The following is a 14486-nucleotide window of genomic DNA, read 5'->3' on the forward strand; positions in this document are numbered from 1 at the left end:
TTTTTTTCTTTTCAAGATATTATTGATCGAATCAAATCACCTAAAAAATATATATTCTTCCGGGTTGAATGGTGAAGAAGGAGGGACATCTGAATCCAACACACTCCGTTCGTCTGAATCTAGACTTTCTTTGTCCGAATCCGGATCACTTTGGTTTTCCGAGTCAACCGCTGTCAAGTCCTGATTGTTCGTTTCACTTGGCATACCTATAAAACCATAGTAGAAGGAGTGTATAATTACAATACAAATGAACTAGTTTAAAACTATTTTTCCAGTCAAACGACAAGAATTTTATTTTAAAGAAACTCATTGTTGCAATAGCGAGATTCTTTAAATTTAAATTCACATAGCTAAATTATTGAAAATCACCTGTTATTGAAGCATTCATATTTTCGTTAATAATAACGTCCTTGGCCATGGAAAGTTTTCTAAAAAAAGATAAATTGATTTAACCTTATTCGTTAGGAAAAGACACAAAATATTCTTGGCATAGCATTTTTATTTCAGTAGCTATCAGTCCCACATCATGAACACCCCCTCCCTTAGTACGAATAGAGTAGAGCTAAAAGTTTTGCATACATTATAATCATTTTAATTCTTTCGAAATTGTAATACTTGAAAACGCTGAATTTTAGAACTGAAAAGTAGTAGAAGTTAGTAAAACCCAAAAATACCTTTTTTCATTATACTCTTTTCTAGTAAGATCGTGCGAAATTCTTAAGTGTCGGGTAAGATCATTAAAAGGCTTCATAAATTTTTTACAGCCCTCAATTTGGCACGGTTCTGCTACCCTGTACCTCATATAATCTTTACCCTCGTTTTGTTTTATGGCAATACCCAGCAATGACGGAGGCAATTTTTTATGTTCTGCCAACGTCAAACTGTGCGTACGCTCGATATGCCCTTTCAAATTTTTGAGAAACTTGTGATAATATTTACAATCTTTGACACGGCAGGTTCCACTTTGTTTGCTACGATCAATCTGTAAAAACGAACGAAATTGAAGTTAAAACAAAACATTCTAATATAAAGGGCTTACAGGCTTATACAGTTTATTTGCAAGAAGAAGATTTTTGAAATAAGCCCAAATTATGACAGTTATAACACCTTAGATTTTTGAAACAATGTACTTACCACAGGGCCACCAAGCTTGTACTTTCCGGACTTGGGCATTATTTCTTTGGTTGAATTGTTATTATTAATGTAACCTGTATTAATAATAAATGGTGAACACACAGAGCTTTTTTCAATATGAATTATTTTCAAATCCAAAAAAATAAAACATAAATCCGAGTTTCATGCACTTTGTCCAATCGCCCGATAACATCAGAAGACATCTGACGATTGTACAAAGTGCATGAAACTCGGATTTATGTTTAGTTTTTTGCTTTGGATTCGAAAATAAATTCATATTATGACCTGTATTATAAAAGTGATGCGGTGTAACTTTTATTTTAGCCCAGTTCCATGGAAAACGAATTTTTTTTATCAAATACATAATATATGTGAAGAAATTCAAAGAATTTCTTTCAGGAGATTTGGGTGGCAGAGCAGCATATATATAGTATGAAAAAATAAAATGTTTTCTCATCTCAGACCTACAAACAACAAAGAGTGGCCGAATTCTTTTTCCTCTTAGAGAGACAATGTTATAATGAAAAGATAATTAGTCCTCTCTGGGTCCCTCTGTCTTTATCCTGGCTTGGGACAGGCTGACTGTCATTTAAGACAGTCAGGCGACATTAACCCAGCGACCTGTACAAGATGTCAACAAACTCCAGGTAGACTGACAGGAGAAGAAAACAGAAAATGAATCAACGAAGGTGTAAACACCTTAGACTCCTTTGGAGCCGACTGCACTAGACACCAGGCAGTAGACATCCTCGCACATCCTGATGTACTAGGCAAATATATATAGTATGAAAAAATTAAATTTTTCTCCTGTCAGCTCTACAAACAACAAAGAGTGGCCGAATTCTTTTTCCTCTTAGAGGGACGATGTTATAATGAAAAGATAATTAGTCCTCTCTGGGTCCCTCTGTCTTTATCCTGGCTTGGGACAGGCTGACTGCCATTTAAGACAGTCACGTATCTCACGTATCGAACAAATTTCATCTAAGACTAAAGAAAAACTTAATCATTACCAATCTCAAAGGACAAACTCAATACAAGTTTGGAAAATGAAATTCCATTACACTTATAAATTCAAATGCCATATACCTAATTAAGGTTTGTAAACATTTTTCATTTTCCTAGGGGATTTTAGCGTAAAACAAAAAAGAAAACCGCGAAATTAGCCCAAAAATTAATTTGTTTTAATATTTAAGAACTGAGTTCCCAGAGATGGTAAATTATAAACGCCGTCTTTATGGGCCATCTCCACCGCGTAAAACGTTTTGTGGGTAGTATTCTTTCGCACAATACAATTCCATGTTAGGCTTTCGGATTGCCCAAGAATATATCCCGTAGACGATTTATCTCTTTCCAAATAGACCCCTTTAATCTTTCGAACTGATACTGCCGACAACAGAAACAACCAGAAGGAGTCGTTTGATGGATGGGCGGGGTTAGCATACACCGGAACAATCATTCCAGCCTTTACTTCTTTCTTTGAAAGTTCTAAAATACAAAGAAAATTTTAATTAGCTGTTTGAAGTATAATGACGGATGTAGCATTTAAGGGAAATAAAAATGTACAAAGTCAAAGGATAAAAATAGCAAAAAAAGATATAGCCTGGAGACACACGGAATTATCTCTTCTTTAATATACCATGGTGAAAATTCAAGATTTGAATCATGATTTGATTGATTCGTATAATAATACTCAAAATGAAAATTCCTCGTTTTGATGTCCAAAACGAACTCGTTGGTTATTCAACATAAAAAAAAGACGACACGTTCTCTTCGCGTTCTCTGCATAGTTTCTAAGGGGGGTCCTCTTACCTAAGGGGGTCCCTCTAGAAACTTCTAGAAACCTCTATGTCTCTTGTCTAGCTCGTTTACATTTTTCGAGAAACTTTATTGAAAAGACATTTTAAAGACCTTTATAACATTTCCCAGCAATCGGAATAATAAAAACCTTACCAAGTACACCTTCGACGATTTTTTGGGCCGTAGATGGCCAGGGAAATGGTATCTCTCGTGAACCTGAAGCTGTTAAATTTGAAAGGAAGTTGTTATTTTATATGCACTTCAAACATTTTTCCCTCAGAACATTTTGCATAAAGAGAATGATAGAAATATCAAATTTAATCAAAGTTCAACGAGGTATACCTTGGACTGGTGATTGTGTGACAGCAGCTGACTCTGACTCTGGAGACTTTTTGGAGATAATATTCGAATCTATAAACATTCGAAAAGCTCTCAGAACAACTAGATTACGCAAAGCGTAGCCCTTGTTCTCCATGACCGGTTCTCAATATTAATAATTAGAAAGAATAGTGAATTTAGCAAAGGAAGGCATGTAGATAAAAAAGTAATACTAAGGCTGGGCTTAAAAAATTGTTGGTTTGCCTTCACCAGACCCTAGATTTTGGAGGTGGGTCGGTCGGTCGGAATTTTTTTTTATTTTGGCGATTTATGAAATTTTCGTCCATGGAAGGGTTAACAGTTTGTTTACATTTAGGTAATTTTGAATAAAAAACAGAAGTGCTAGCAGGGAATTTACGATTCTTATGCTTGAGAGAAACAAGATACGAGTTTTGATTTTTTATTATTTGAAGTTGAAGGAAAAAAAATCTTCTTTAAAATGGCAATAAAATTTTTGGGTCGGCAGGTATCGAGGTAGGGTCGGTCGGGTGACGGCAAACCAACAATAATATGTAATGAGTGATGTTGTTACCAAACACGCCTTGAACAGCTTTGGCAGAAGGAGGGGAAACTTTAAGAGAACCAAATGCCTTTTTCGTATTACGAATATTTGTTCCTGTTGGATTCAAAAAGAAGTATTTTCTTAACAAAATAATAAAGTACTGCGTAACAAAAACCTTTAGTCAAAAGATTTGAAATAAAATGATTCACAGTAAACTGTCAAAAATTAAATCAAAGTTTCACGACACATACCTTCAACTGTTGATTCGGGGACAACTGGCTTTAGAGCTTGTAAATTATCTGGTGCCTCGTAATTGTCGGAAAATGATGTTGAACCTACAAAAAAATATAAAACATATAATTATATAGAAAAAAATATTTTTTTAGTTTAGACAGATATTTTTTCCTGAAAAACTTTGATTCATGCAAATTATGTTTAACGAAAACCTTATTCATAAAATGCAGAAGTACTTGAATTTATTTTGAATTTGAATTATTAGTAACAGATCCTGGAAAAGCTTTCAGGAATACCTTCAACTGTTGATTCAGGTGCAACTGGATTTAGAGCTTGTAAATTTTCTGAAAGCTGGTGATTGTCGGAAATTGTTGAACCTACAAAAATTATAAAATATGATAGAAAAATTATTCTTTTTCGACAGAAATTTTTTCCTGAAAAACTTTAATTCATGCAAATTATGTTTAACGAAAACCTAATTCATAAAATGCAGAAGTACTTGAATTTATTTTGAATTTGAATTATTAGTAACAGATCCTGAAAAAGCTTTAAGGAATACCTTCAACTGTTGATTCAACAGTTACTGTTGATTCGGGAGCAGCTGGCTTTGGAGTTTGTAACTTTTCTGGTGCCTCGTAATTTTCGGAAAATGTTGAACCTACAAAAATCATAAAATATTTAAAAAAATGATTTTTTAGTTAAAGACAGAAAAAAAACCTTCATAAATGTAAAAGTTATCATCATTTTAAGTTATTATCAAGTGATGTATCAGATTCTAAAAAAGTTAATAAGGAGTGTACCTTCAACTACTGGTTGACAAAAATTTAGATTTTGCAAGCCAACTGATGCCAATTATATCCTTATTTTTATTTAAAGTTTTCTCATTTCTGAGCTTTGTTTTTTTTATACAATTGACAGTGTAGTTAAAAACTTTGTTAAACTTATTGTGCATAAAAATGTTTTATTGCTTTACCTTCAGGAGGGTCTGCATTTTCTGCTTCCGATTGTTCTTGTTTCTTTAAGAATTCTAAAATAAATGACATCAAAGGTAAATCAAGCATGGTCTAAAGCGGACTCCCCCATTAAACGATCACTGATCCTAGAAACAGACTGGCCCCAGGTCAAAATCTCACTAGAAGTTCTCTATAAAGCATAAACTAGTAAACTCCTTATCAAAAACCCCAAAGCATATAATAAGTGGATGTAGGGTAAAACTATTTACGTTTATACGCCGTTTTGAATGTGTCCTTGATGACATCTCCAAACTTACTTGACTCCACGCTGAGCCCTGTCATAAAGTCGTGCGCAAAGCCAGGTGTCGCGTAGCTGTCGACAGCCACCCTTTTTGTCCCACTCAAATGGAGAACTACACAATGATAGTTCTCTTTTTTGTTAAGAATATAGCACTAAAGTAAAAAAGTAAAAACTAGTTATATTTAGAAGTTTAAAAATGAACCTATGAACAAACCAAATTTACGTAATGAGTTAGCATTTTGAAATCTTGCGTTCATGAAATCTACATTTTCGTTATTAAATTTGAAATAGCAAGGAAGGAAAATATAGAAAACCTTGAATCACTAAAACAATATTATTCTGTACATAATAAAAAACTTTATAAGGGTGGTAAAAGAAACATTGACCTATATTGATTAAGAAAAAGAATGCATAAGTTATATACATACTCTTTTTCGAATTATGAACTTTTGTTCGCAAGGATCGATTTTTCCTTTAGGGACGTATTGGTCCAGGTCCTCTTCATTCCTTGGCCTTTTCATCCTTTGTTTTGACCCACATGCATTACATGTTTTGCTTGCAATGCTGGGCAAATCAACTTTGCATGTTTGACAACACTAAATTTAAGAAATGGTGCGTATTTTTAAACAAACAGCGTTTTAAGTTTATCATCGTTTAATTTTCTTATATCCATTTATTGAAGCTTATCAAATTATTACATTAACATTAAAAATATTAACGAAAAAGAATCAAAAAGAATTAAAATTTCTTGCCAAATCTAAATTGCCAACTTTTGTTTCCAAAAGTTTACAAAACGATAGAGAGTAAAAAAAAACAATTGGTAGGGTACTCAAGAGCAACTGCTCTGCCATTACATTTCAGACATTGGAAATTTGATGGTTACCTTTTTCAATCTTGGTTTTTTACTTGGTGGTTCATCAAAGTCCTCCGAGCTCAGAAATGCATGGACATCTAAAAAAAAAGAAAACAATTCTATTAATAACATTTTTTTAGATGCCACGGTGAAAACCTTTTGAACAGGTTTAGCCAGATCGCACCTTATGACGAGTCTGGGTTTAACTCTGGACTGCTCTCATAAAGTCAACTTCATAACAATTTGCTGCTACTCCAAATTGAAAAATATAACACTTACGTTTCGATGGGGTAACAAGTATGTATGTTTGTTGTCAAGTCAATCAGTCGATCATCCAGATCATGGTCATCCAAATCATCAGTAGCTTGTTCATGGTTGGTCATAGTCATGAAAATGGTTTAAAGATACAATTTCTTTCAGAATCCCCTTTGTAAAACATTAAGCCTCACAAAGGAAATTGATTGAAAAAAAACCTTCTCTTCTCTAAAAGTCAGTCAGTCAGTCAGTCAGTCAGTCAGTCAGTCAGTCAGTCAGTCAGTCAGTCAGTCAGTCAGTCAGTCAGTCAGTCAGTCAGTCAGTCAGTCAGTCAGTCAGTCAGTCAGTCAGTCAGTCAGTCAGTCAGTCAGTCAGTCAGTCAGTCAGTCAGTCAGTCAGTCAGTCAGTCAGTCAGTCAGTCAGTCAGTCAGTCAGTCAGTCAGTCAGTCAGTCAGTCAGTCAGTCAGTCAGTCAGTCAGTCAGTCAGTCAGTCAGTCAGTCAGTCAGTCAGTCAGTCAGTCAGTCAGTCAGTCAGTCAGTCAGTCAGTCAGTCAGTCAGTCAGTCAGTCAGTCAGTCAGTCAGTCAGTCAGTCAGTCAGTCAGTCAGTCAGTCAGTCAGTCAGTCAGTCAGTCAGTCAGTCAGTCAGTCAGTCAGTCAGTCAGTCAGTCAGTCAGTCAGTCAGTCAGTCAGTCAGTCAGTCAGTCAGTCAGTCAGTCAGTCAGTCAGTCAGTCAGTCAGTCAGTCAGTCAGTCAGTCAGTCAGTCAGTCAGTCAGTCAGTCAGTCAGTCAGTCAGTCAGTCAGTCAGTCAGTCAGTCAGTCAGTCAGTCAGTCAGTCAGTCAGTCAGTCAGTCAGTCAGTCAGTCAGTCAGTCAGTCAGTCAGTCAGTCAGTCAGTCAGTCAGTCAGTCAGTCAGTCAGTCAGTCAGTCAGTCAGTCAGTCAGTCAGTCAGTCAGTCAGTCAGTCAGTCAGTCAGTCAGTCAGTCAGTCAGTCAGTCAGTCAGTCAGTCAGTCAGTCAGTCAGTCAGTCAGTCAGTCAGTCAGTCAGTCAGTCAGTCAGTCAGTCAGTCAGTCAGTCAGTCAGTCAGTCAGTCAGTCAGTCAGTCAGTCAGTCAGTCAGTCAGTCAGTCAGTCAGTCAGTCAGTCAGTCAGTCAGTCAGTCAGTCAGTCAGTCAGTCAGTCAGTCAGTCAGTCAGTCAGTCAGTCGTCAGTCAGTCAGTCAGTCAGTCAGTCAGTCAGTCAGTCAGTCAGTCAGTCAGTCAGTCAGTCAGTCAGTCAGTCAGTCAGTCAGTCAGTCAGTCAGTCAGTCAGTCAGTCAGTCAGTCAGTCAGTCAGTCAGTCAGTCAGTCAGTCAGTCAGTCAGTCAGTCAGTCAGTCAGTCAGTCAGTCAGTCAGTCAGTCAGTCAGTCAGTCAGTCAGTCAGTCAGTCAGTCAGTCAGTCAGTCAGTCAGTCAGTCAGTCAGTCAGTCAGTCAGTCAGTCAGTCAGTCAGTCAGTCAGTCAGTCAGTCAGTCAGTCAGTCAGTCAGTCAGTCAGTCAGTCAGTCAGTCAGTCAGTCAGTCAGTCAGTCAGTCAGTCAGTCAGTCAGTCAGTCAGTCAGTCAGTCAGTCAGTCAGTCAGTCAGTCAGTCAGTCAGTCAGTCAGTCAGTCAGTCAGTCAGTCAGTCAGTCAGTCAGTCAGTCAGTCAGTCAGTCAGTCAGTCAGTCAGTCAGTCAGTCAGTCAGTCAGTCAGTCAGTCAGTCAGTCAGTCAGTCAGTCAGTCAGTCAGTCAGTCAGTCAGTCAGTCAGTCAGTCAGTCAGTCAGTCAGTCAGTCAGTCAGTCAGTCAGTCAGTCAGTCAGTCAGTCAGTCAGTCAGTCAGTCAGTCAGTCAGTCAGTCAGTCAGTCAGTCAGTCAGTCAGTCAGTCAGTCAGTCAGTCAGTCAGTCAGTCAGTCAGTCAGTCAGTCAGTCAGTCAGTCAGTCAGTCAGTCAGTCAGTCAGTCAGTCAGTCAGTCAGTCAGTCAGTCAGTCAGTCAGTCAGTCAGTCAGTCAGTCAGTCAGTCAGTCAGTCAGTCAGTCAGTCAGTCAGTCAGTCAGTCAGTCAGTCAGTCAGTCAGTCAGTCAGTCAGTCAGTCAGTCAGTCAGTCAGTCAGTCAGTCAGTCAGTCAGTCAGTCAGTCAGTCAGTCAGTCAGTCAGTCAGTCAGTCAGTCAGTCAGTCAGTCAGTCAGTCAGTCAGTCAGTCAGTCAGTCAGTCAGTCAGTCAGTCAGTCAGTCAGTCAGTCAGTCAGTCAGTCAGTCAGTCAGTCAGTCAGTCAGTCAGTCAGTCAGTCAGTCAGTCAGTCAGTCAGTCAGTCAGTCAGTCAGTCAGTCAGTCAGTCAGTCAGTCAGTCAGTCAGTCAGTCAGTCAGTCAGTCAGTCAGTCAGTCAGTCAGTCAGTCAGTCAGTCAGTCAGTCAGTCAGTCAGTCAGTCAGTCAGTCAGTCAGTCAGTCAGTCAGTTAGCTAACCCAAAAGTCCACACAGAGTAAAGGCTTGGTCAGGAGATAATATTTTTGCATTTAAATGGTAGATTTTTTAATTACCATTTTGGGTAATTTTAAACCCACTTAAAAAAAGTTGTATACCTAATGTACTATCCAGTCATAAAAAAATAATTATCCACACCAGGTAATTAATTACCTTATATTATAAGGTACTAATTTTCGCGCATAAGGAAATGTATACATTGTGCGCTAAATTTAAAAACTCCCCACTAGGTCAAAAAGTCAATGGTGCAACAAGTACGCCTTAAAAAGTTTACTCCTTTGAGACACACTATTACTTATTAGACAATCTACACAATTTAAAAATGCAAATTTTTTATAGAAATTGATGTGACTGGGCAAGGGAAATATTAACACTCATTCACTCTTGAAAATTTCAGGAGCAATGTGTCCTGATACAAAAGTATTTTTTTTCCTGTGTGTACCAATGGTCAGATCTGTCCATCCATTTGTCCTTTCCTTCTCATCATGGTGTGTTGTATACCAGTAAAGACGTATATAGCCAAAGTTTTCAGGACAGTCCAGGGGTTGATGGTGTTTCAAGGGATTTAGGTGCATCTGAGGGAATGATGGGATCTTGGGTATCTTGTAATTTCAACCCATGGACAGCCCCCATAAATTTCCTGGGCGAACCAGGGGTTGCTATAGGCTAGATCACGTTCCGGGTGATTCGGGGTTATCAAGGGGTAACTGGGGGGTTATCAAGGGGTAACTGGGGGGTTCCAGGAGATCTTCAGTCCAGTCCAGATCAAAAACGTATCATTTTTAAGGCCTTGAAATGCATAAAAAAAACTCTACAGAGTGAGATTCATGATGTATGAACAAGCATTAAACTAATTTTTGTTAACAATGGTTAGGAATTTAGAAAAAGGCTTATTATACTGACGCTCTGAAATGAGTATCGTGAAGTCAGGTAACTTGCATCAGTGGAGGCTAACATGCATAGCCCTCAAATGACTGACAAATCAAAGCAGCAAAATGTCAAAACAAAGGAACCACGCAGCTGCACTCGCAGCTCTACTCTACCATTTTTGTTTTTATTCAACTTTGCATTTTAAGGACCAGTCAGGTCATTCATTTGAGGGCTATGCATGTTAGCCTCCACTAATGCAAATTACCCTACTTCACGGTAGCATATCACATAATTTGTAACACACAAGTGAAAATTTGCTTCCCAACTATATTCCGGGGAATCCATGTGCCGTTACCATGGTAATTTATCTAAAACAATAGAACCATAGAATTGTACACGATTGCAAAGTTAATTACAACATAAGTAACTTGCACTTCATCTTAGAAGTGAAAATGTATGTTATCACCTTATTAGTGATTTCTGAAGAACCGCAAGCTGGAAATTCTTCATTTTAGAGTTAAAACGTTCAGTGAAAAATTTAACCTCGTGAGTGAAAGAACGATTAAAAACAGCAACGTTGTTTTATCATAAATTGCAACTAAATTTTTGGGTTCAATTGTTCAAAAGCTGTGTAACAAGAGCACTAATGATTTTGAAAGATTTTGTAATAATCAAGTAATAAATCTAGTGTTTTGAGCAGCATTTAAAAATTGACGTTCTCTATTAAAATGATGCGTTTTTGATCTAGTTGACCTGATTGACCTTCTGGGAGCAATCGGAGGTATTCAGGGGCTTCCAGGGTTATCAAAAAATTTCCGGGTTTCTGGGGTTATAAGAGACCAGTATGGAATCCCTGCAAAAGCAACAAACAGATATGTTTTGATGGTGAAAACAGGTGAAACAGATTACACTGATTACACATTCTCACGTCAAATATATTTGGCGAACTATACTGTGTGCACTAATTCCAGACTGGCCCCCAGATCATCCAGATCACCCCATCGTTGCAGGAATATTCCCTACCCTGGCCCTAGAAATTTCCAGAGAATCCATCAGGGAGCTGCTATAACCAGACGATCTCAATCGAACGCAATCGACCGATTGAAATTTGATTGTCGAACGCAATCAAATTTCAATTGAATATTACAGTACCGCAAATTTCAGATTCGATTGATATTCGATCGCGTTCGATTAGGATTCGACTGCATTCGATTGTGTTTGAGTGCGTTGGATTGGGTTTGTATATGTTTATTTGGCAACCACCGATGTATTTTCCAAACATAAAAAATAAATACAAAATAAAAAATAAGTAAAATACAAAATTAAATCAAAATTAAAATGGTAGAGTAGACCAGACGATCTCAATCGAACGGAATCGACGATCAAACCAGTCGTACCAAATCGAACCCAATCGACTGATTGAAATTGGATTGCAATCGAATATCAATTGAATCTGAAAATTGCGGCAATATTCGATTGGGATTTGGTTCAACCGTCGGTTCCGTTTAATTGAGATTGTCTAATTGAGACCCAATCTCACAATTGAGATTGTCTAATTGAGACCCAATCTCACGGTACTCGTTAAAGCTCTAGTCTGATTCGTGGACCTATTCAAAACCAAAAAACAGGCTGTATGGTTCTTTGTATTTTAAGGAAGACAATCGAATGCAGTAACGACAATCGAACCAGTACCAGTCGAACAACAATCGAACCAATCGAATATTATCCAGAACACCCAGATGATCTCAATCGAACGGAAGCGACGATCGAACCAGTCGAACCAGTCAAACCAAATCGAACGCAATCGACCGATTGAACTTCGATTGTCGAACGCAATCGAACGTCAAAATTCTGGGTAATATTCGATTGGTTCGATTGTTGTTCGACTGGTTCGATCGTCGATTCCGTTCGATTGAGATTGTCTGGCTTTATTCTTGCAGCTTTCCAACATCCAAGCTCTCAAACATCACCAGACGATCTCAATCGAACGGAATCGACGATCGAACCAGTCAAACCAAATCGAATACAATCGACCGATTGAAATTCGATTGTCAAACGCAATCGAATCTCAATCGAATGTCAAAATTCTGGGTAATATCCAGACGATCTCAATCGAACGAAATCGACGATCGAATCAGTCAAACCAAATCGAATGCAATCGACGGATTGAAATTCGATTGTCGAACGCAATCGAATCTCAATCGAATGTCAAAATTCTGGGTAATATCCAGACGATCTCAATCGAACGAAATCAACGATAACCAGTTGAACGCAATCGAATCCCAATCGAACATTACCGCAATTTTCAGATTCGATTGATAATTGATTGCGTTCGATTGATGTTCGATTGCGCTCAATTGCGTTCGATCGTCGATTCATTGACCCCCCGGATTGTTCATTGTATGATTTCTTTGGGAAATCGAAAGTAATCTCATTTGGCTTGTGATATTTGAAAGCTTGGATGTTGGGAAGCTGCAAGAATAAAGCCAGACGATCTCAATCAAACGGAATCGATGATCGAATTTCAATCGGTCGATTGCGTTCGATTTGGTTCGACTGGGTTCAATCGTCGATTGAGATCGTCTGGCTATAATAAGTCAGATCCCATTCAATGGATTTGGGGCTGTCCAGACACATAGTTTCCGGCCATTATTCGAGGCGGGGGTGATATTTTCTGGGGTTGTTTCGATTTAGTTCGACTGGTTCGATCGTCGATCCCATTTGATTGAGATTGTCTGATGGTTATGGTCAATAGGTTAAGTTTGTCACCCCCCCTCCCCCAGTTCACCCCGGAAATTTCTGGGGAGTTCTACTGGGGTTGTCAAGGGTCATGATTACAATGCAGGCAGCATTGTAGTAACAGAAGTGGTGAGAATGAAGAGGGCAGCAGTAGAGGGTTCTGAAATAAGTATATAAAGTATAGCTGTATATAACAAAATCCTGGCCTGGCTGAGAAATTGTTGTTCCATATAACCTTTCTACCCTTGTACATACCTTCTTCTTGGTTAATTATTTCCATTGTATGACATATAATGATACGTAATTAGCAGAAGCAAGCAGAAAGGGAACATCAAAAGTGTACCAACAGCAAAACCCCCGGAAAAATTAAAATGTCGGAATGAGCAATAGACAAGAGTTTTTTCCAACAGTATTCAGAAAGCTATACGCTAGAACCACCGCCGCAAAAACTGAGATAATCATTGTTTTAGCGGTTTTGCACAAAACAGGGTAATCGTTGTTTTAACGGGTGAGAATAGGTTGAAAATACATTAAATGGCTTTATCACCTCAATAGATAAAAGATCCAATGGCCCTTTTACAATTTGTTTTCTTGTTAATAAGCAAACAAATGGTCCACAATACAATAAAGAAATGTTTTTATCCAATTGTTAAATGGTTTCATTATCAATAGAGATCCCATGGCCCTTTTAGAATTTACTCTTTTGTTTCTAGCCTCCAGCTGTATTTCGAGCGGGAAATATTTTTAGCGGGGAAAAGGTCCCTTTACCCTTTTTCAATAGTTTTTTTCAATTTTCAATCAATAAAATCATAAGCTATTATGATACTTGTTTGTTTTTCTTTTATTAGACTCCTAATCAATAGGTCTTATACAAATTAGAAGATTTGATAAACTCAAGACCTTAAACAATAGCATCACTATGGAAACGAAAATTTTGAAATCAATCTCAAAATTATTTTGAAATAGGGAAATAAGACCTTAATTTCAACGAGTCTCTGTAACAAGTTTAGAGCTCGTAGATTGTCACAAAATTTCTTTGTCGACTTGTTGTCAGTAAAGCGTTGTCTCAGGTTTTTGAAGTTTGAGATCTTTTTCACAGATCAGAAAATTTGGAAAATGATCAGAGACGTCTGATTTAATAACTCCTGTAAAATTATCGAAAAAGTCATTGGTAATAATGTTGTCAAATAGTGTTGTAGTTTTTTGCGTAACTCGTGTCGGTTAGACTAGTAAACTAGTCGGTTATTACTTATAATAAAACTGTCAATCAAATAATGTAAACACTAATTAAATATTCAGCGCGCGTGACAGAAAAGGAAAATAACCGACTAGAAGCTTCTTCCAACGCCTTTCTTTCTTCACCTAAAATCGTAAGGAGAGACATACAGATTTTTGTATGTCTGACCCGTGCGGGATTGCATTTATTTTTCTTTCTGTTTATTGCATTTTTGGAAATGCACATTTATTTATATGTTCCCATGTTTAATGTTACTATGAAATATCATTTATTCAAAAAAGTTGGATGGATTCTCAAAAACCTAAAAAAGGTTGTAAAATTAAACAACGTTTTTTGAGGGAAGAAGCTTCTAGGCGTTGAAATTCAGAAAAGACACGCAACCTCACCTCTTCGATTCTTTTTATGTGGAGCTTGAATTTTTTGTATATGGGTCTGTTTTCAACGACTAGTTTACTAGTCTACGTGTCGGTTTGTTAATTGTTGGTACCAAATTATGTTGAAGAAGAGTATAACAAAATTTTTAACATTTTTTATTTGATTCGCAATGAAGAAGGTTTAGATTAAAGTCACCCGCTAAGTGTTTTTTAAATTCTATTAAATTACCAAAGGGTTGTCTATAAACACCAGAAACTGCAATATTGAAAAAAATTTTAAGATTTCTATTGTAAGAATTTCACAATCGTTATCATTCACACTGAGGTCTTTTGTATGGTTATAGTTTAAAGATTCAT

General features: G+C 37.4%; 2 protein-coding genes across 3 annotated transcripts; both read right to left on the reverse strand.

Moving 5' to 3' along the window:
- LOC136821529 (uncharacterized) lies at nucleotides 1-2218 on the reverse strand. 2 transcript variants are annotated; one of them, XM_067077753.1, is made up of 4 exons: nucleotides 1135-2218; nucleotides 675-982; nucleotides 370-428; nucleotides 1-206 (listed from the first exon to the last, which is right to left on the reverse strand). In XM_067077753.1, exons 1-4 carry the CDS (start codon nucleotides 1171-1173, stop codon nucleotides 37-39), a joined length of 576 nt encoding a protein of 191 aa, XP_066933854.1. In that variant the 5' UTR covers nucleotides 1174-2218; the 3' UTR covers nucleotides 1-36. The 2 variants fall into 2 exon arrangements, with proteins under 2 accessions (XP_066933854.1, XP_066933855.1); XM_067077754.1 differs by having other exon boundaries at nucleotides 798-982; nucleotides 1135-2131.
- Nucleotides 2219-2293: 75 nt separating this feature from the next.
- On the reverse strand, nucleotides 2294-13023 carry LOC136821528 (uncharacterized). The gene is made up of 11 exons (XM_067077752.1): nucleotides 12774-13023; nucleotides 6183-6250; nucleotides 5728-5895; nucleotides 5268-5451; nucleotides 5019-5072; nucleotides 4605-4703; nucleotides 4342-4422; nucleotides 4063-4146; nucleotides 3274-3342; nucleotides 3085-3153; nucleotides 2294-2619 (listed from the first exon to the last, which is right to left on the reverse strand). The coding sequence occupies exons 1-11, from the start codon at nucleotides 12796-12798 to the stop codon at nucleotides 2306-2308; spliced, it is 1215 nt and encodes a 404-aa protein (XP_066933853.1). The 5' UTR covers nucleotides 12799-13023; the 3' UTR covers nucleotides 2294-2305.
- Nucleotides 13024-14486: the final 1463 nt, after the last annotated feature.

The sequence above is a fragment of the Clytia hemisphaerica genome, unplaced genomic scaffold, assembly GCF_902728285.1.
Source record: "Clytia hemisphaerica strain Z4C2 unplaced genomic scaffold, Clytia hemisphaerica genome assembly, whole genome shotgun sequence".
In the NCBI taxonomy this organism is placed as follows: domain Eukaryota; kingdom Metazoa; phylum Cnidaria; class Hydrozoa; order Leptothecata; family Clytiidae; genus Clytia; species Clytia hemisphaerica.

What these genes read in the sequence shown, in the direction of transcription:
- LOC136821529 (XM_067077753.1), bottom strand. Translation starts at nt 1,173, where the DNA reads ATGCCCAAGTCCGGAAAGTACAAGCTTGGTGGCCCTGTG. An exon ending in ACAAGCTTGGTGGCCCTGTG is followed by an intron (nt 983 to 1,134) that starts GTAAGTACATTG and finishes TCGTTTTTACAG; the next exon opens with ATTGATCGTAGCAAACAAAG. An exon ending in AAAGAGTATAATGAAAAAAG is followed by an intron (nt 429 to 674) that starts GTATTTTTGGGT and finishes ATCTTTTTTTAG; the next exon opens with AAAACTTTCCATGGCCAAGG.
- LOC136821528 (XM_067077752.1), bottom strand. Translation starts at nt 12,798, where the DNA reads ATGGAAATAATTAACCAAGAAGAAG. An exon ending in AATAATTAACCAAGAAGAAG is followed by an intron (nt 6,251 to 12,773) that starts GTATGTACAAGG and finishes CTTTTTTTTTAG; the next exon opens with ATGTCCATGCATTTCTGAGC. An exon ending in AATCGTCGAAGGTGTACTTG is followed by an intron (nt 2,620 to 3,084) that starts GTAAGGTTTTTA and finishes TTTGTATTTTAG; the next exon opens with AACTTTCAAAGAAAGAAGTA.